The following is a 19,997-nucleotide window of genomic DNA, read 5'->3' on the forward strand; positions in this document are numbered from 1 at the left end:
TTCTGTGGCAGAGAAGTATTGATGGTTAATGGATATTACTGCAAAAGTGGCAGCAGCTGTGAACCTGTGACTGTCATTCGCTCTGTTAGAACCACTGCTGCATAAAGTTCTTTGTTGAGTCCTCAAGAGTTTCTAATCTGTGCAACTTACAGGCCTGATGCTACCAATAAGCTTCTTTTGAAAATTATTCGCTTCCGTAATTATGTATCTTATTTTGAAGTTCCCAGTATAGTGATCCTGGTGACCTGGTCCGGTGCACATTTGAGAGACGTACGTTAAGGTGCAATGCATGGCAAAAACATGCCTCTCCTGCATTTGGCGGAAAAGTATCACCGTTCAAGATACTTGCAGGGTTAAGAGTGCTTCATATGGAGTTTGCCTTCTTGCTTTCCCCACCCTTTTACAACAATAAGAAATTACGGCGTTAGGGAAATTGGAATCTTGACTATGAGACCCAATGATTCATCTAGAGGTGATCATTTTGGCCCGACCCGTTTTTGGGCCGGGTTTTGGGAAGAATTTTTGGGCCCGCGGCCCGGCCCGATCATTTTTTTTTGGTTTTGGGCGGGATTTGGGAAAGCCAAAAACGACTTTTTAGTCTATTTTTTTGGCCCGGCCCGTTTTGGCCTGTAAAAGCCCGCTAATTTAGGCCCGTCCCGACCAATGGGCAATTTTTTTTGGCCGTGACCTGGCCCGAACCCGGCCCGGCCCATGATCACCTCTAGATTCACCAAAAGAGTCAGCAATAATATACCTATAACCATATTATGTGTTAGAGGTGATCATGGGCCGGGTGGCGCCTAAAAAAATTGGTCATTAGTCGGGCGGAACCAGGTAAATTGGGGCCAATTTTTTGTGCTCAAATCTCGCTATTTCGGGCCAAAATGAGTGGTCTTTTCAGGTCAAAATCGGACCAGGTCAAAAAAATAGACAAAAAAGTCATTTTTGGCTTGCCCAAAGCCCGACCCAAAGAAAAAAATTGGTTGTGCCGGACTGAAGTCGGTCAAGTCTATTATGTGTTTTCATATATTTTTTTTTCTGTAATTTACTAATTTTTGCAATCAAACTCAAGTCGAGCAATGTTAGAATTCGGCTTGACTCCACTCGTTAGCCATCCCTAAGCATAGGGAGATATGATCTACAATAATAAGTTTATGGATATCAAATTTCGAAAAGCTCAAGTCCAAATAAAAGATATATCCCTCTCTTTTATCAAAATTGATAAAGTCTAGTTTTGAAAAAGCTCAACTCATAACGAAAGGTAAATACTGTATATTTTATATCCAACTTATATGTAATACTATCTGCGCAATGTATTTTTGTCAGTCAATATCTAATGTATTGTTCACTTAGATCGAATTAGAGGGACAATACTATAGACTAAAAACAAAAAAGCGGAACAAAAGATTTAAACTCAGACAAAATGATCGACGGATTTTCTCTTCGACCGGACCGGAATTCAATCAGACCCCACAGCCACGACGAGCCGGCGAAGAATCAGATCAAACCCGTGAAACACCTTTATGCAAGACCATCCGCGTAATGACTCGAGCAGTCGAACTAGTGAAGTTTTCAACTACTTCCTTCTGGCTTCATGAGCTCATGAGTTCATGATGTTATTGTTGTAACTTAAATTTATATGCCTCTTCGGCCCGAAAGGCCGTTACACTTCCAATTTTACTGCGTTGTTTTAATATGGGCCCCGTCTTATAGAAGCACTAAAAAAACAAATAGAGAAAAAGAAGAAGCAATTGAGACTTGAATCGTCGAGAAATTCACTAATTATAATTTCAAGTCCGCAACGTCTTTTCCTGTTTTCCAGTATTAGCTGCCCTCACACACACACAAACACACTCTCTTTCTCTCTCCTCCATAAAAGGTTCCGGAGCTTTAAAAGCATGGTTGCCTGATTTTTCCGTCACCGCTAAATTTGCGACGATGACTTCCATATCTTCTGTTGAATTAAACTACTTAATTTTCCGCTACCTTCAGGAATCAGGTAATTTTTTTAAATTTTCTCTCAATTTTAGGAAATAATATTTGTTATTAATTATTATTAATTTTCCTCTAATTTTGTATTTTATTTATGATGCAATTTTTATTAATTTAAAATTTCTCGATTTTGAGTTTTCGCAATTGTTGGAAGTTACTGGTGGTCTTTTTAGCGAATTTTTGTTGCAAATCTGTTGTTATTTGGTGTTTTAGACTCAAGGACTTAAAATTAGGGTTTCACTTAGTGTTTCGTAAGCACTGTGTAAAAGCTAGAACTTATCGTATTTGAATTACTTCAGATTTGTGTTGTATTTATTTGATAGATTTTTTTTTTGATTTATTGAGATATATTAAAGCCATGCATGCCTAAGAATAGTATTTGAGGATAAAATCTGTAATTGGAAGAATGTTAAATGGAAATGAGTGGTTGTTTTGAATCTTGATGCTTAGAGGATTTTGTTTTTGTTTGTGTTTGAGAGATTAGATGGAATTTGATGAATATTTTAACCTCAGAAGGCTGAAATTCAATTTAATTGGGTGATCTGTTCAGCCTCAACTTAGTAGCTATTCTTGAGATGAGACAATTAAATTGAAATTTGAGGTAGTGCTGAAATTCATTCTTCGGTGCCGTTAAAATTGGCTGTGGATTAGAATCTAAATTATGTAGACAAGTTTTGTAAGAAATATTATTAGTAAGAGACTTCTTCATTTGACTTGAAGATGTTAAGTAAGAGACTGAAGTTGAGGATGTTGAGTAAGAGGCTGAAGTCGAGGATGCTGATGCTTATTGGGAACATTATGCTGTGCATTAGTGTACCTAACTGATGGAGTATCTAGCAAGTAACAATCTGGAGCTTGCCTTGTATGGCACTATGGCCTAGGCCCTGGTAACAGCCCTTGTAGCTGTCTCTCTGCTGACCACAATTTAGAGTTTAACTCTACGAACTAGGTGTTGAACGGTCAGCACCTTTTTTGCAAGTATCTAGACCTTTTTTTCTTTTTATATATATATTTTTTTATGTTAGGATTTAGGAATGTATCCAGAGTTCTATTAGTTTTTATAAATATTAATTAATATTGGAGTATCTTTTAAATATCGTTTTTAATATGTTAGTAGACTCTACTATCTTAGGCCTAATTAATAGACACAAAAGCTTCTTGATATCATATGTTTGATGCCTATATATATATACCAACTTCCACTTCTGATATCCTGCTCATAATGTTATTCTATGATTTTCCTGCCGCTTTGGAGAAATGGCGCTGAATTTGATGAGGATAAAGTTAAGCCTACAATCGCTGTGTTGCGTTTGTTTTATTTTTCCCAACAAGCTAAATCAATTAAAGTAATTTGCTTGTAGTATACAGCTTCTGCAGCTGACAACATTCATTATCTCTGATGAAATTGTTAACGCATAGTAATTGTATGAGATAAGAGGAGGTTTGTAGAGATAAAAAACATCTGAATATGCTAGTATATATAAGTAATTTGGACTAGATTTTCAATCAGTAGTAGATGATACATGAGGGAAACAGGGTCAATGTTTTATAATCAAAACATAAGGTGGAAAATTGCACATTTGCTAAAGTGTTGGGGACAATTTGCTTCTTTCCCCACAATTTATTTGAGTTTGAACTTAGAAGGTTCTTTAACTTTCTGTTTGGTAGCTTGACTTAAAGAAAATTTGGGAGCGATCACCATCAACACCCTTCTGCTTCATAAGGTTCTGAGTAATTATCTTAGGCATTGTTCACCTGATTTTCCTTCTCCGAAGCTTATTGCTGCTTATGTAACTCACTAGAACTCCCCCCCCCCCCCCCCCCCCAAACATATGAACTTATTGGCTCTTTTCAACTGTTTAGGACTGATATAGTGAGAATTGAACTTATTTCCTGTAACTTGTTGACTCTTATTTGAATTAACAGGTGGAATTTATTTTTGTAGATTATAATTCTAAATCCGAGACCTAAACAATATCATGAATTGTTTCTCATCTATCTCTATAATGAGCTGACTAAGGAATTCCCTATTAATATTCCACTTTGGCTCTTTATCTGTTGGGTGATTTTTAGTTAATTACATACTCTATTGTGTAGCTGTTCTTTACCAATGTTATACAACTATTAGAGAAAGGATCTTCCATGCTATGGTCAATTGACCACGGAAACAATTATGTACTAAATTACTGGATGGAAATAAGGTATAATTGATGATGAATGGGGCTCATATCTATGCAATATTGTCGAGAGGTTTCAATACAAATTCAATAAGATGACTCTAGATTAATGGTTGAATTGTACATAATATAGTGTATAAATGGATATTTTACTTGCGGTAATGATACTGAAGGCTGAAATATGGTTAGTTGTGTTTAGAGCTAGTAATATTCTGTGCCTATCTAGACTATGCTGTTAAATGAAGCCGCAATACATAGAACTTCTTCATTGGGCGTCCTTTTGTTAGTAATTCACTCTCTAGAGGGATGGAACACCATTCTCTTCTCATATAAATTCATAGTGTAAGGATTTAAGAGGTATAATAATACTTGAACCCGTGATCTGGTGGTTTGAAAATCATGCTTCTATCAAGTTTGATGTTCTTCTAAATTAAAGTTCAGATACCTAGTATTGAATATTTAATGGCCATTATCTCTAGCATTCCACTTGAGTATGAGGTAAGGGGATCTTTTTTGTCATTTATTTATGTACTTGTTTGGCTCACAGAGGTATGAACTTGCGATGGGAAGTTTTACTTCATATGGAAGTTAGGAAGTTAGTGTCCTGTAAACTTCCTAGGAATTGGCCAATTATGTTTGGTTGGCATTTGCACTTCCTAGGAGTTGACATGAGATTTGTGACTTACAAAGAGGAGGGTGGGTAACCCCCCCACCCCACCAAAATTTTCCACGAAGTTCCATTGTTCCCACTCGATCCATTATGCCAAACAACATGTCAAATATGCAATTCCTAGAAAAGTCTCACTACCCCCCTCTATTAGCTTGCAACCAAACAAGCGCAAAGAAGTAAGCTCAAACGTGCCTAGCTTGGATGAATTATTTGGCATTTTGATGTTTTTCTCATTCCCACAAAAGAATATTCGTTTCTGCAAACTTATATGAAGTGATTTGGAGCTATTTTAGCATTTAGGCTTATAACCTTTCGAATAATATTTGTTTTGGTGGCATTATGGGTACATCATGTAACACATTGGTGGCTGAAATAAATAAACACCTCAGTTCCTGTAAGGTTGGTCTTTGGTCATGGAGTGCTACTTTGTAGTTTGCAGCAAGATGAGGAGAGGGTGTTTTTTTTTTTTTTAGGTAGCAGTGCTATGATCTCTATTTTTGATGTCTTAAGAACTCAAGTTGGCTAGTATTTGGAAACTTGACCCAAGTTGCTCAAATTGAGTCTGAAGTTTACATGAAACTGGGTCTGCTTATTTTATGCAAGGATCCCAATCGAACCAACCTGAATCTAAATATAGCCAGGAAGTATCTGATTTTCTGAATACCAATTGACAACACAGAATAGTATGACTTAGATCTCATAACTGGGTGTTATGTTAATTGACCTATGTCCACTGAGAATGTTTATAAGATGTGGACTTAAATTTTGTTTGGTCATGAAAATAGAGGCTTTCTGATATATTTCATAGGGGTTGTGTAAATACCATTCTAAGTGTTAAGAGGTTGACAAAAGAAGATTTTAGAGGTGGTGATCAGGCTTGATTTGGTCCATTAAGACCTGACCAAAGAGATTACCTTCTAATCACGGCTCTTTTTAATAGTTGTAGTTTTTGCCGTCATGGTGCTTCTCATTCTTAGTCTAGATATTTTAAGGTGTGCGTTAGCTTTCCTATCTCTCTCAATTCTTGTGCCTCTTGTCTGCATTTATGCTTTGCCTGGACCTCTGTATGCAGCCGCTGTGAAGAATGTTTGACCTTCTACTATATGTGTTCTCTTACTCCATGTCTTTCTTGTTTCTTATATATCATAATCCCAGCAAGGCCTTAGGTTGTTTGCACTCAGATTTTCCTAGACACTGCCATATGATGGGTTTCAAATTTTTGGCTGTAATCAGATTTTCCTAGACCTTGCCAAGTATTGGGATCAATTTATGGTTGTAATATATTTTTACTCCGTGTTGTGGGTTTCGGTCACTAAAATGATGAATAATTTGGATTCCTCACTATGTCTCATAATGGATTACTCACCTTCCCTGTCAGGTTTGCTTGCATTTGTTAATATTGTTCCAGGACTTGTTTGTTCCGTGTTCCCTCATTTCCAGTAGTTAATCTGTATGTAAGAAGAGACCAACTTTTTTTTATATAATTTAGAGGCTCTATTATCTTTGGTAACCAGATTTTAAGTCATTGTGACAAATTGACAATCTATTGGGTGATAGTATCCATTTTATGTATTGCTTTTTCCTTGTTGAATTTTCATGTTCAGAATGTGTATTTGGCCCAACAGTGGAAGGATTATATTTTGTCACTGTAAATCTATCTTGTTCTACTGCAATTATTGTATATTCTCGGGTGTACAGTAACATTTTTCACTTTTCTTTTGCTAGAAGCCTAAAACACACAAAAGTTTCTGATACATTTTCTGATGCAGGTTTTACACACTCCGCCTTTGCTTTAGGATATGAGGCCGCAATCAATAAGTGCCCTATTGATGGCAATCTCGTTCCACCGGGTGCTCTCATAACCTTTATTCAGAAAGGGCTTCAGTACTTGGAAATGGAAGCTAACTTGAATAATGTTAGCAAGCTCTTGCATCCTTCATCCTTTTTTAATCCTTCTTGTAATTATTGTGCTTCACAGTTCTTGTATCCTGACATGTGGAAATTTTTCTGCTACTTTTACAGAGTGATGCAGATATTGATGAAGATTTCTCATTTCTACAGCCTATGGATCTTATCACCAAGGATGTGAATGAATTGCGACGAATGGTTAAAGAGAAAAGGAGAAGTTCAAGGAAGGATAGGGAGAAAGAATCTGAAAAGGACCGTGAGAGAGAACGGAAGCGAGGAAGAGATAATAGGAGGTTAGATAGGGAGAAAGATCTTGCTAAGGACGGAGAGGGAAAAGAGAAGGATGAAAAATCTGCAAGGGAGAAGGATGAAAAATCTGCAAGGGAGAAGGACGAAAAGGCTGCTAGAGAGAAGGACGAAAAGGCTGCAAGAGAGAAGGACGAAAAGGCTGCCAGAGAGAAGGACGAGAAGGCTGCGAGAGAGAAGGACGAAAAAGCTGCGAGAGAGAAGGACGAAAAAGCTGCAAGAGAGAAGGACGAAAAAGCTGCGATAGAGAAGGAAGAAAAAGCTGCGAGAGAGAAGGACGAAAAATCTGGGAAAGAGAGGGAAGAAAGAGCAGGGAAAGAGAAGGAAGAAAAAGTTGTGAAAGAAAGGGATGAAAAAACAGGGAAAGAAAGGGAAGAAAAAGCAACTAAAGAGAGGGAGGAAAAACCTAAGCTTGTAGATGGTCCCTCTGATAAAGAAACAGTTGTTGATCGCGACGAGAAACCTGTCATAAAAAACGAAGATAATGGAGTTTGTCCTGGTATCTTTTTTGGGTTCATTATGTTTGTGCTTTGATGAAAAGTGATTCTTGTCTGACACAATTTTTTCCCCTCCATCTCATGAATGTGGGACTGCAAGTGGTTAGCTTTGTTATTGTTATGTTTTTTCACAAAAGTATATTACGCTGAATCTCTGTCTGTTAATTAGCTTATCTAGAGCAGCATGCTGAATGCGATTATGTATGTCAGACATGGTCCGGCTTGTGTGATATCGTGCTAGTTGCTGTGAATGGATGACTATGCCTTGTACTTGTTGCATGTCTTTTCCTTTGGTCTCCCCCAATTCGTATTGTAGGCTCATATGTTTGGCTGATGAGTCATCAAAGCTAACTTTGTCATGGTTTCACAGACCCTGAGCCAATGGATATCTCTACAACAACACCTTATGTGGATTGTGAAATTTCTACTTCTGATGTGACAATATTAGAAGGGCACACATCTGAGGTAGCATAACAGACGATCTCCTTATTCCCTTTGACAAAAATGCTACATTCTAATGCGCTCTTCTTCATAGACTCATAATGATGAAGTTGTTTGGTTGGACATTTATGTTTAGGTTTGCGCTTGTGCATGGAGTCCTTCTGGTTCACTTCTTGCATCTGGGTGAGTAATGCTGCAATGTGATTGGTGTTCCTAAGTATTCCCTCCAGTTCCAATGTCTTTTACATATTTGATAATGCTCCTATCTAAATTTAAATTACTGAGACGTTGTGAATACTTTTGCATGAAGTAGATATTAGTTGAAGACAGTCCTATCCAAACTTACATTATCTGTTGGATTTCAAAACTAAATGTTAAGAGGTTCATCTCTCAATAGTTCTTCCAAGAATTTGGTTATTGGCTTCTGTAGTCTTTCTATTAGTTGTTGAGTGTGCTGAGGTTTTTTTTTTTTTCTCACTTTTATAAGCTTTAGCACTTCAGACTCAATTTATAGTCTGCCACTGCCATGTGGATTGTAGAAGGTTAACAAACTGCTTCTCTTTGGTTTTGACACTTCATTTATGCGTCTCTTAGTTCTGGGGATTCGACAGCAAGGATCTGGACAATTTCCGAGGCAGGTTCTGGATCACACAATGGATCCACCAATGTTGTGGTGTTGAAGCATGTTAAAGGGAAAACAAATGAGAAAAGCAAAGATGTTACCACTCTTGACTGGAATGTAAGTTGTAGTAGAATATTTTTTCAAATTACATAGTAGTGTATGTTGTCTCTTGCTCCTTTTTGTGGAAATATACTTGCTTGCTTGCATACATGGTAGCTTAGATCCCATAATAATGATAAAATTCCAAAAGCGGTTCAGGTGTGCAGTTGTGGAGGAAGTAGTAGGGAGTGTGAGGCCTATTTGCATTAAGTTTCAAAAATTTGATGTGCTGCTTGTCTAGTCTAGCCTGTGGTGTGGTAAAGGACAAAATTTAGTTTTACTATAAAAATATTAAGGTTAATGATTGCATGCTCTTTGTTTATGTTTCTTTTTCGCTGTCTGCTTTTTAGGGGTTTCTGGTTTTACTATGAAAATATTATGTTTCATGATTGCATGCTCTTTGTTTATGTTCCGTTTTCGCTGTCTGCTTTTCAGGGGGACGGTGCCCTTCTTGCTACAGGATCTTATGATGGCCAGGCAAGAATTTGGAACACATATGGTATGTACTGATGATTGTTTTTTGCATGGTAAATACAGGGAAATTCTGGAAAGCTTTTTAGCTTCCAATTTTTTTGCTCAAGCTTGGTGACCACTAATTAAATTGTGGGATGGTTTGATAGTAAGGTTTGTGGGACTGACTAGTAAGTAATCCAGCTGACTCATGTGTAAATGGAAGGGTCTGTACGGTGTGCAATTCCTGATCTGAATGAAACTTTCTCGTCACTCGGTGTGGATCTTAAACTATTGACTAATATGTGAACAATAATTCTATAAGCATCTGATGAGCATGGCTGATTGTTAGAAAAGTTGTTCGTCTTAAGCTGATCTTTGCATGAGATGTGTGCGTTTGGATACTATAGCTCCTTTCATATGTATGGTATCTTCACAGGTGACCTGAGGAGTACATTAAGTAAACACAAGGGGCCAATATTTTCTTTAAAATGGAACAAGAAGGGTGATTATCTTCTCACCGGTAGCTGTGATAAAACAGCCATAGTGTGGGATGTAAAGGCAGGAGAGCCAAAGCAACAGTTTGAGTTTCATTCAGGTATGTTTAGAATGAAGGGGATTATTCTGGCTACTCTTTCAAATTTTCAGTTTACAAGATAGTTGTATATGTACTTATACTAAGCTATGGTTCTCTTTAGGTCCAACCTTGGATGTTGACTGGAGGAACAATGTTTCTTTTGCAACAAGTTCAACAGATAACATGATATATGTGTGCAAAGTTGGAGATAGCAGTCCTGTCAAAACCTTTGCAGGCCATCAGGTCTGTTTACTATATCTATCTGTTCTATTCATCTTGCAATACTAACACTTCCCCATAGCACTTTGGAAAGTTGCCTGACATACGTGAATATGTTATAAATTACTTGTTACTTGTCTGGTTTCAGCCTAGTTTTGTGAGAACATCTATTGTAAATTTTCTCCTTTTGTCCATGCTATTTCTTTTTTAGTTGAGTTTGACTAACTCATGTCTGAACTGGGTATCAACTTTGGTTAGCTCATTGTATTGAATGTCTGTAAAATGGTTAAAAGTGATCGAATATATGGCCAATTGTTTATAGTCAAATCTTTGATTGCTCTTGCATGAATACCACCTTCCTTCTTTAGTGGGGGATGGAGGGTGGACTGAGTGAGCAGAGCATCATATGGGTTTGGATGCAGGCGATGCAGCTGGGAAAGGAAGGTTTTCTTTGATTTTGTTTTCCTGGCCTTCTCAAGTTCATTTCTTGTTGGATGCATTTGTTCAAAAGATGCTTACAGAACTGTGGAACATGATGTTGATTCTATTGGTGTTATGTTTGCTATTTCAGGGTGAAGTTAACTGTGTTAAGTGGGACCCTACCGGGACATTATTGGCCTCTTGTTCGGATGATAGCACTGCAAAGGTAACTCGACTTCTCATGATTCACAATAGTGCTGTAAATTTTTATTGTTCAATGCCTGATCCATTCATGGGATTTAGTTTCAGTGTTCTCTACGCATATTCCTTTATTATCGATTGTATAAGTTGATTTTGTTAAATGTAGGCTGGTAACTTCTTTCAAAATTTAATATTTGTTCACCTTCGAAATAACAGAAAAAAAATGAACATGAAGGAGATTGTCTTTGTTAGAGTTGTCTGGGAAAGCCTTTTTTTTTTTTTTTTACTGTTTACACGTCAGTGTTTGTGGCAGCTGACATGTAGGGGTAAATGGGATCTTACTAAATTTTGCTTCAGTGGGATTTCACTCTGGGTGGTTATTGTTGCAGAGAAAACATGTGATCTCTTTTGTAAAGTAATGGGTTGGAATAGAGAAATTTGGCATTATTATTGATCTTCCATAAGGTTCATGGTCAATTCTCCTTTTTGATATGGTATACAATATTTATGTGGTGTGGATCTCCGATATCTGTGAATTCACACATATGGGATATGACAAACCTTTATATCTTGTCTACTTTGAAGTTGCACATGCGATATCAATCGAAACATTGTCTTTTTACTGCTTCTTTATATTATTTGTTTAGAATTATGTATCAAAATGTTGTCTGCATTGCGTTTCTTTGTATAATTGGCTACTGAGACATGTCAGATCTTAATTTCTGATACCATATGTGTGAAATGTTGGCACAGGTGTGGAGTCTGAAGCAGGATCTTTTTGTCCATGACCTAAAAGAACACTCGAAGGTTTGCTTTGAGTTTCTTTTTAATTTTGGGTTTTCCTTTCTGTAATAGACACAAAACTAGCATCAATTTTATTATATATTTTATTCTTTGCAGGAGATATACACTATCAGGTGGAGCCCTACTGGCTCGGGCACAAACAACCCCAACCATCAATTGGTTCTGGCCAGGTTTACTTTTTGATTTGTTGTAGTACAAATGATGGAATACTAAGATGGACTCATTGGTGTGTGGGCTTTGTATAACTAGTACATTAACTTGTGTATACTAGTCCATGTCAAAAATTCGATTTGCCTTAGCTTGAATTATTTTCATATAATAAAATTTAAGCTGGTGATGCTCTGCTAATTTTAACATAAACACTGGTTTACGTAACTCTAAGTTGCTGCTGTATACTATACATGGTTGTCGACTTTGGCCAATTAGTGTGCTTGAAAGAAAGTGGAGACTGTAATCTTTCTCCTTTAGAAAATAGAACATACCGAAGTTGGGGGATTGGGGCCAAATTCATTGCAATTATGCAGGTTTGTTATTGGCCTGTATTTTTTATAATAGTTAACTTTTGGGCTTTGGTTGAATGTGCTACGATTAGTTGCTATAGTAGGATCTCTTATGAATTACTTTCTTATGTACCTTCCACGCATAAAAAGAATTTAAACCTTCCGTATACATGTGAACTATCTGTATAATCAATTCGCTATGATCACCGATGTATTCAGTTGCTGTTAGATTCTACTGATATTGCTGAACGTGCATTAATATGACTCATTTTGCAGTGCATCTTTCGACTCAACTGTGAAAATATGGGATGTGGAGCTTGGAAAACTGCTGCATAGCTTGAATGGTCACAGGTAAGTAGCTTGTATAAAAACTTGTTCCACGACTGTAACTGCTGCATAGCTTGAAAATTAGTTACCCGAAGATTGATAACGATGGGGCTCTGACTGTCTCTGGATTGAGGAAGATATAAAGATGAGACACCTTTTTTTTTCCGTTTTAAGTAATTAAATATAGCGTTTGCTTTCACCACTTTATGTTTTACCAAAGTGAATGCAAATAGGCTAACCTATCTTAGGGTGAAGTGTCAGAAACAAAAGAATAAAATGATTTAGAATAAAATTTGAAATTGACAACAATTATGGACGCGTTCTTTCTACATGAACTTATTACACCTGATTGAACCTAATCCATCTCGATTGTGCCTGATGTTTATTCTTTATTGGACCTCATCAGTCATGAACCATTTTTTTGAGGTGAAGGGGCTGCACCCTATGAAATCAAGCTGAGCCAATATTAGATATAGGACCTGGCATCTAGACATGTCCAAATAGAGACTGAGTTCCAATCTAGAGGATCATTCAAGTTTTAAATTATTCATTAAAAGCACATGATTTGCCTAAAAAACAACATAATAAATTAAGGCATTCCTAAACTCAGTGACAGCTGTATCTTGAAGCCACCAAGTTACAGGGCACTACTACCCGAGGGCGAAAATCCACCAATAATGTCAAAACCTAACAGCTAAAAGGTTAATACTAGAACTTTTACATACAGAAGGAGATCTGATGTAGTCCAAACTTATGGAACTAAGAGCAGCTGTAATCACAACTCACAAGGGTTTTCTCATTTCCCCCTCAAGGAGTGGGAATCAGGAATCATTTAGGCAACAAAATTATATGATTTTCAAGTTCTTCACCAGAATTTTACTGATAGGTTAAGGATAAAGACTATCTTCTAAAAGGCCAACAATCTGTCATCTCAATTAAGGTAAGAACGATGAGGCAGAGGTGTCCCTATGATGTCAATGAGTCTTTATTGTCGATTTGACGATTCTACTATTTGTTTTTGCATGTATGAGATTGTTAGAAAGGTAGTTATTTTCTTCTGGGGAACAAGTTTTCTGGGCACTGTCTTGATGACTTCTGGTATCTCTTTGATAGGGGGTAAAAGGACTCTTCCATCACCCTCTGTTTCTCTCTCTCTTTGCGTGTTTTCTTATGTCCTTCGGTTGCATGAAGTTGAATTGATCCTTCACAGGTTTGCCTATTTCAGTCCCAACCAACACCATCAATCCCAATTTCCTGTCCCCCACCACCATCAATCCCATCTGGGACCATACTTTGTTTGCTTAGTTTTGTTTGTGGTTCCAAAGGATTCTTAGCTGGGGTCTATAACACGTATTCTGGTGTTTGGCTTACCTGTTCTTGCGAATGAAAAACCATGGGTTGTGTAGAAGTCCTCAATATTGTGGCACATGTAACGTATAGAATCTTATAGATGACAGGTGTAGTAGTTGATTATTTATTTCTACAAAGCCTGATGTTGTTCCATCTACAGGGAAGCTGTGTACTCTGTTGCATTCAGTCCGAATGGTGAATATTTGGCTAGCGGGTCTTTGGATAGGTCTTTGCACGTTTGGTCACTGAAGGAAGGGAAGATTGTGAAGACATACTCTGGTAATGGAGGCATATTTGAAGTTTGCTGGAATAAGGAAGGCGACAAGATTGCTGCATGTTTTGCGAACAATACTGTAAGCGTTTTGGATTTCAGAATGTAGCAGTCGGAGCATGCACGAGAGAACTAGATGTTGCCCGGCTCTTGAACCTTTTTGGCTTAGCTTAGAATGTACTTGGAATTCTTTTATAGTTTGGGGTAGGCTTAGCTGTTCATTAGGGATTTAGATCAGGTGGCTGTCCACAATGTACAATTCTGTTATTCAACAACAGTATAATTAAAATTGTACAGATTACACTTTATGATAGTTCTGGTCCTTTATTTCTCCTGACCCAAGGTTTCTTGGTCTAGTGGTAGGATTCTGACCATGTGACAGAAGGGTTACAAGTATAGCTATTGGGCATAAATGAGGCAGCTTGCTAGCTGTTAGAGATCGACTAGGTTATGACTTGACTCGAGTGATCTTGAATCTAACTCGAGTTTGGCTAATGATGTTGGCGAGTTGAGTCTAACAACTTGAAAATTCGACTTGAAAACTTGTGAAAAACATGAATACACACTGTATCTAGTACTCTAGAAGCAAATGGTCAATATGCTACGTGTCGTCTACCAAATGGTGCTTATGAGACTAGACTACTTGTGAGTTACTCGAGATCGCTTTAGTCATATCTCAGTTAAAATTTGCTTAGACTCGACTCGAGGGAGCTTGGTTTAATTTCAGTTAAAATTTGCTTAGACTCGACTCGAGGGAGCTTCGTAATTCGAGCTCGATTCGCATCGTTTTACAAGTTATGTTCCTCCAATATGGTTATTATGGGTAAAACACCAAGATTCTAGTCTTTTTTCCTACTCTCGTGGACCTGGCTCTAAAGCTAGATTAAATAAAAGCTATGCCGTAACTCACTTCTCACCGATCCCCTTCACACTCACACTAACCCTGTATATCTATGGTTTGCTTTAGACTGTGGAGTCACACTGACCGCGAATTTCAATTTTTCAGTTACTATACCAAACTAGAGTTAGCTTTGGAGAAGAGAGAGCGAGAAAGAAAGAGTATTTTAGAAATATTTTCCCCTTAATCCCATTCTTAGTTGCCTCTCGGGTTGCATCTCTATATTTCTAAGTTGCTAAAAGAATTTGGATGATCATTTCTTAAGTCAATGGTTGCAAATGCAAGGAGTAAAAAAAGCGGTTTTGGAGAGTTTTTCTTTCTTTTATTCACTTCGATAGCTTAAAGTGTCTCTTGCTACAAACTTACAACTGAAGTTTACCACATATCTTGATTTTATTTTCTGTCTATTAAGTTTTTACCGTTTTGCACTGGAAGCTGTGGCATATAACTTGAATATAACTAAACAGAGTAACTTTAGATCTATGTTATTTATTTTTGTAAACTCTGGTTTTTTATGCGTAACAGATGTACAGTAACTTCATAATTCATACATAGTCACAGGTCACACAGCTACAAAGGACAGCTCTAAGCATTTTCATTTACAACTACCAATAATCTCCACAAGAACAAATGCCATTTTCGAAGTGGTGGAATCTGTTTCGATCCCTCACGACTATCCTGCGTCCGGTAATCTTCGATATCAGCTTTGTGACTGTATGACAATCCGAACATACGCGCAGGTTCTTCACAATCTTTATTGTAGTTCCTGGGGAGGTACTGATCAGGCCAAAGGCAATAGCAAGTCTTTCACTATGAACTCCCAAGGATTGCTTTTTCTCGCTTTCCTCGATATCTCGTAATACAGTCTCTGTTCGAGGGGAGTATTCATGTGCTTTTAGCCACTGGTTTATCTCTTCTAACATCATGTATATGTTTTTGCTCTTTGGGTGTCTCAAATCTCCAGCAAGAAACTCATGTACCTTATTATTTACCTCAATGGAGCTACAACCAGGCTCCTTCTGTATTCCTCTCTCTTTCATCATGGCTCTCACTTTGGCCACACCATCCCAGTTGCCTACTCCGGCGTATATGTTAGAAAGAAGAACATATGTTCCATCATTTGCAAGGTTTTCGTTAACAAGATACTTAGCAATTTCCTCTCCAAGAGATGTATTGCCATAAAGCCGGCAAGCACCTAGCAATGTTCCCCAAAGAACAGGATCGGGATCAACATTCATGTCTTTAATTAGATTATAAGCTTCCTCTAAATGCCCAGCTCTCCCAAGAAGATTTACCATACATCCATAATGCTCAACCTTTGGCTCAAGATCGTAAACCTCCTTCATCAAAGAGAATAATGCCTTCCCTTCAGACACCAAACCCCCATGAGCACAGGCATTTAAGACGCCGATGAAGGTAATATCAGTAGGGCGAAACTTCTTCCTACACAACTCGTCAAACAATTCCAGTGCTTCTTGGCTAAACCCGTGCATTGCATATCCTACAATCATCGAATTCCAAGCAACGACATCCTTTCCCATTATACCATCAAAAACAATCCTCGCATCCTCTAAACTACCACATTTAGCATACATATCAATAAGAGCAGTACCCACATGAACATTAACTTGAATTCTGTTATTCACAATGTAAGAATGAACCCATTTGCCTAACTCAAGTGCCCCAAGTTGGCCACAAGCAGATAACACTGATAAAACTGTAATTTCGGTAGGCTTCAATTTTTCCTTCAACATTTGATGAAAAAGCACCAATGCATCATTAGGCCTTCCATGCTGACTATACCCATCAATCATCACATTCCAACACACCACATCCTTCTCCTCCATCCCATCAAACAACACTCTCGCATCATCAAGATGCCCGTGCTTTGCAAAACAAGTCAGCATCGCTGTCGATGCAACCAAACTTCTCTCAGACATTGTGTCGAACAGTTGGCGTGCAGACCACACATCCCCACCTTTAGCATACACATCCAAAAGCCCTGTTCTCACAAACAAATCACCATCAAAACCAAACTTAATTGCCTGGCAATGCAACAAAACCCCATCTTTAATCAAGCAAGATTTCAACAGGGAAGAGAATGTGAAGGCATTAGGTTCAACACCTTGGCTCAACATTTCAACATAGAGCTCAAAAGTCTGAGAATGGAGTCCTCTAGAAGAGTGAGCATTGATGATGGCAGTGTATAGGAATACATCTGGGTTTGCAGTACGTTTAAAGAGAGAGAAAGAGCGGTCGAGGCGACCGACATTGGAGTAGGATTTTTGAAGCTTGAAATTCAAGATGGGGTTGCATTCGTGGCCTTGCCGGAGAATTACGGCATGTAGTTGGAGGACTTGGTTGAGATTTCTGGATTTGTCTAGTAAAAATGCGAGTTTTTCGGGTGTCGGACGGTGGCTCGACGGAGGAGAGAGATTGGGAGGGCGGCTTATTGGGGGTGCTGATGGTTGGGAAGTGAACAGAGGAGAAGAAGACATGTCGTTTGTTAGATAGAAATTAGAATGTGGAGTAGTTGAGTTTTACCGGTTATTTAAAAAAAAAAAGCGCCATTCTAACCGATAGTGTTCTTTTTGGTTCTTGTAAATATTGTTAGTGCTTCAAAATTTTGGGTTTCAAAATTTTGTTAGTGCTTCGGAGCAATCTCAGTAGTTGCCCTCCTCCTTCCTTATGGGTTATGACGGGAGAGTATAAAAATAATATTAATTTATTAAGGTAAAAAAAAAAGAAGTGAAAGTCCTAATGTTGCAAGTAAAATGAAACGGCGAAGTAGTAGCCTACGAATTAAGTGTCATTTTGTCAAGTTCTAACTCATAAGTTCAAAAAATACGAAGGGATACTTTATTTCTTGGTGACACCTACGACTCATTTCAATTTCTAAAGATACATTAAGTAAACAAAAATCATACTTTTGCAATACATGTTGCTATTTATTTTTGTTTTAAAAAACTAAATTAGGTAGGTGTAAGTTAATTAAATTATAAGTATTGTCAATTTATTTAGATTAATAGATTTTTACCTGATATATTAATATCAAAAGTCCTCAAATTCCTTCTCCCTTTTGAAATTGTTCAATTGATTAACTTTTAGGTACATAATTCAAGTTTTAAAGTGGACCTTTCTATTCATTATATTTTACCAAACATATTTTAATTCAAGTTGATAATCACTAAAAACATTTGATTAATTTTATTGGGAAGAAATACGTACTTTGTTTATGCTTTTTGGACAATTATCTTGATTAGTAGGGGCAATTGAGAATTTAAACCCGATTGAATGGATTTTCTTAACAAATTGCCTTTAATTTATATCAACAATAGAGAATGATAATATAATTGTTAGCATAATGTTTAACGTTAAAGGCCACCCATAATAAATTATTACATCTATATTTTTTTAGTTGCACCATTTGCTTTTTCACATTTACCGAGATACTTTTTCAGACGTTAATATCTCTTATATTGGGTGTAAGTAAAAATTATAAAAGTTTGATATTTGAAATCCTCGCATTGAGACGAACCTAACAAGACTCCACCTGACTATTTTTTCTTATACAATGATACGAGATAACTTAATAAAATTGTTGTTTTTTGAACAATTTTTTCTTATACATGTTGCTATTTTTTTTAAAAAATAAATAAATTAGGTAGATGTAAGTTAGTTAAATTATAAGTATTGTTCCCCTCAAAAAAAAAAAAAATTATAAGTATTGTTAATTTATTTAGATTAATAGGTTTTTACCTGATATATTAATATCAAAAATCCTTGAATTCCTTCTCCCTTCTAAAATTGTACAATTGATTAACTTTCAGGTACATAATTCAAGTTTTAGAGTGGACCTTTCTATTCATATATTTTACCAAACATATTATAATTCAAGTTGATAAACAATAAAAAAAACATTTGATTCTATTGGGAAGAAATACGTACTTTGTTTCTGCTTTTTGGACAATTATCTTGATTAGCAGGGGTAATTGAGAATTAAATCCCGATTTAAGGAATTTTCTTAACAAATTACCTTTATATCAACAATAAAGAATGATAATATAATTGTTAGCATAATGTTTAACGTTAAAGGCCACCATAATAAAAGTACATGGTTGCTAAATACAACCTCACTTTACTAATACAACCTCACTTTACTAATACAACCCTACAAAATATCTAAAATACCCTTAGCCTTAAAACCCATTTCTCTCTCTAACTACCTCCACTCCCCTCTCTCTCTCCTTCATCCTTCTTCCTTCTTCGTCCTCTTGAAGATGTTTCTGATTCAAGAGTAATTTGTACCCAATTCTCCATCATATGGCGATTTTCCCATTTCTCTCTCTAACTACTCCTCTCTCCACTCCTCTCTCTCTCCATCTTCCCTCTTCGTCCTCTTCCGATGTTGAACAAATTGGGGCTGATTCAAGAATAATTTGTATCCAATTCTCCATCTTTTGGGGCGATTTGCATGAGTGATTGTGTTGTTGGCTTCGTGCAATGCGAATTGGGTCTTGATTTTTAACCAAAATTCACGACTTTGGAGCAAATAGTATAGTTCTTCAATTTTTCTTTTTGAAATTTTTTGGCTGGTTGGCGCAAATTGATGCGTTTTGCTGATTTTTTGATTGCTGCGTTTTTCTGTTTTTCTTATTGTTGCATTTTGTTAAATTTCAGGCTCGTTGGTCATGTTTCGTTGGAGCAAATTGTTGCATTTTTATGATTTTATAACCAACATTTGTTTTTGTTTGAAAATACAATTGATGAAAGAAGCACTTTTTTGTACTTCAAATTCCATGAAATTGGCTCGTTGTATAATTGAATGAATAACTCTTACTGCTTTTTTTCACGAAAATGTGCACGAAACGAAATATAGTATTTCATGCAAGCTGCACGAAACGGAGTCAATTGTTTCGTGTAGTCTGCACAAAACAGACTAATCATGTTCGTGTAGATTGCACGAAATAAGGCAAATCATGCGCGAATCGTCCGACCTATCATAATTACGAAAAAAATTCACAACTTACATCTGATTGAACTTCGATTGGGTCAAAATTATGGTCCATTGAATATCAAATTAAAATTTTAATTGAAAATATTATTAAATGACGAACTGTTCGCTATTAAGTGTTTCTCACATCCTAAAGAATTCTTAGTCACAACTTACTTGGTACACTCATATTTTTTAAGCCCCGTTCTTTTAGACTGAGAACTGAGTTGAACAAAGAAAAACTAAAAGAGTAACTGAATTATGAAAATATGTCA

The 19,997-nt window shown here is 36.9% G+C and overlaps 2 protein-coding genes across 3 annotated transcripts; one reads left to right on the forward strand and one right to left on the reverse strand.

Annotated features, from left to right (window-relative positions):
* The first annotated feature begins 1,755 nt into the window (after positions 1–1,755).
* Positions 1,756–14,168, forward strand: LOC104894895 (WD40 repeat-containing protein HOS15). Of its 2 annotated transcripts, XM_048646255.2 has the most exons (15): positions 1,756–1,999; positions 2,713–2,951; positions 6,609–6,754; positions 6,862–7,552; positions 7,921–8,015; positions 8,128–8,174; positions 8,586–8,730; positions 9,148–9,211; positions 9,602–9,760; positions 9,861–9,982; positions 10,530–10,604; positions 11,333–11,386; positions 11,480–11,553; positions 12,160–12,234; positions 13,721–14,168. In XM_048646255.2, the coding sequence occupies exons 3-15, from the start codon at positions 6,734–6,736 to the stop codon at positions 13,938–13,940; spliced, it is 1,842 nt and encodes a 613-aa protein (XP_048502212.1). In that variant the 5' UTR covers positions 1,756–1,999; positions 2,713–2,951; positions 6,609–6,733; the 3' UTR covers positions 13,941–14,168. The 2 variants fall into 2 exon arrangements, with proteins under 2 accessions (XP_048502212.1, XP_010679559.1); XM_010681257.4 differs by lacking the exon at positions 2,713–2,951.
* Positions 14,169–15,185: 1,017 nt separating this feature from the next.
* On the reverse strand, positions 15,186–17,433 carry LOC104894896 (pentatricopeptide repeat-containing protein ELI1, chloroplastic). Its single transcript, XM_010681259.4, has one exon. It carries the CDS (start codon positions 17,225–17,227, stop codon positions 15,335–15,337), a length of 1,893 nt encoding a protein of 630 aa, XP_010679561.1. The 5' UTR covers positions 17,228–17,433; the 3' UTR covers positions 15,186–15,334.
* Positions 17,434–19,997: the final 2,564 nt, after the last annotated feature.

The sequence above is a fragment of the Beta vulgaris genome, chromosome 6 (assembly GCF_026745355.1).
Source record: "Beta vulgaris subsp. vulgaris cultivar EL10 chromosome 6, EL10.2, whole genome shotgun sequence".
In the NCBI taxonomy this organism is placed as follows: Eukaryota; Viridiplantae; Streptophyta; class Magnoliopsida; order Caryophyllales; family Amaranthaceae; genus Beta; species Beta vulgaris.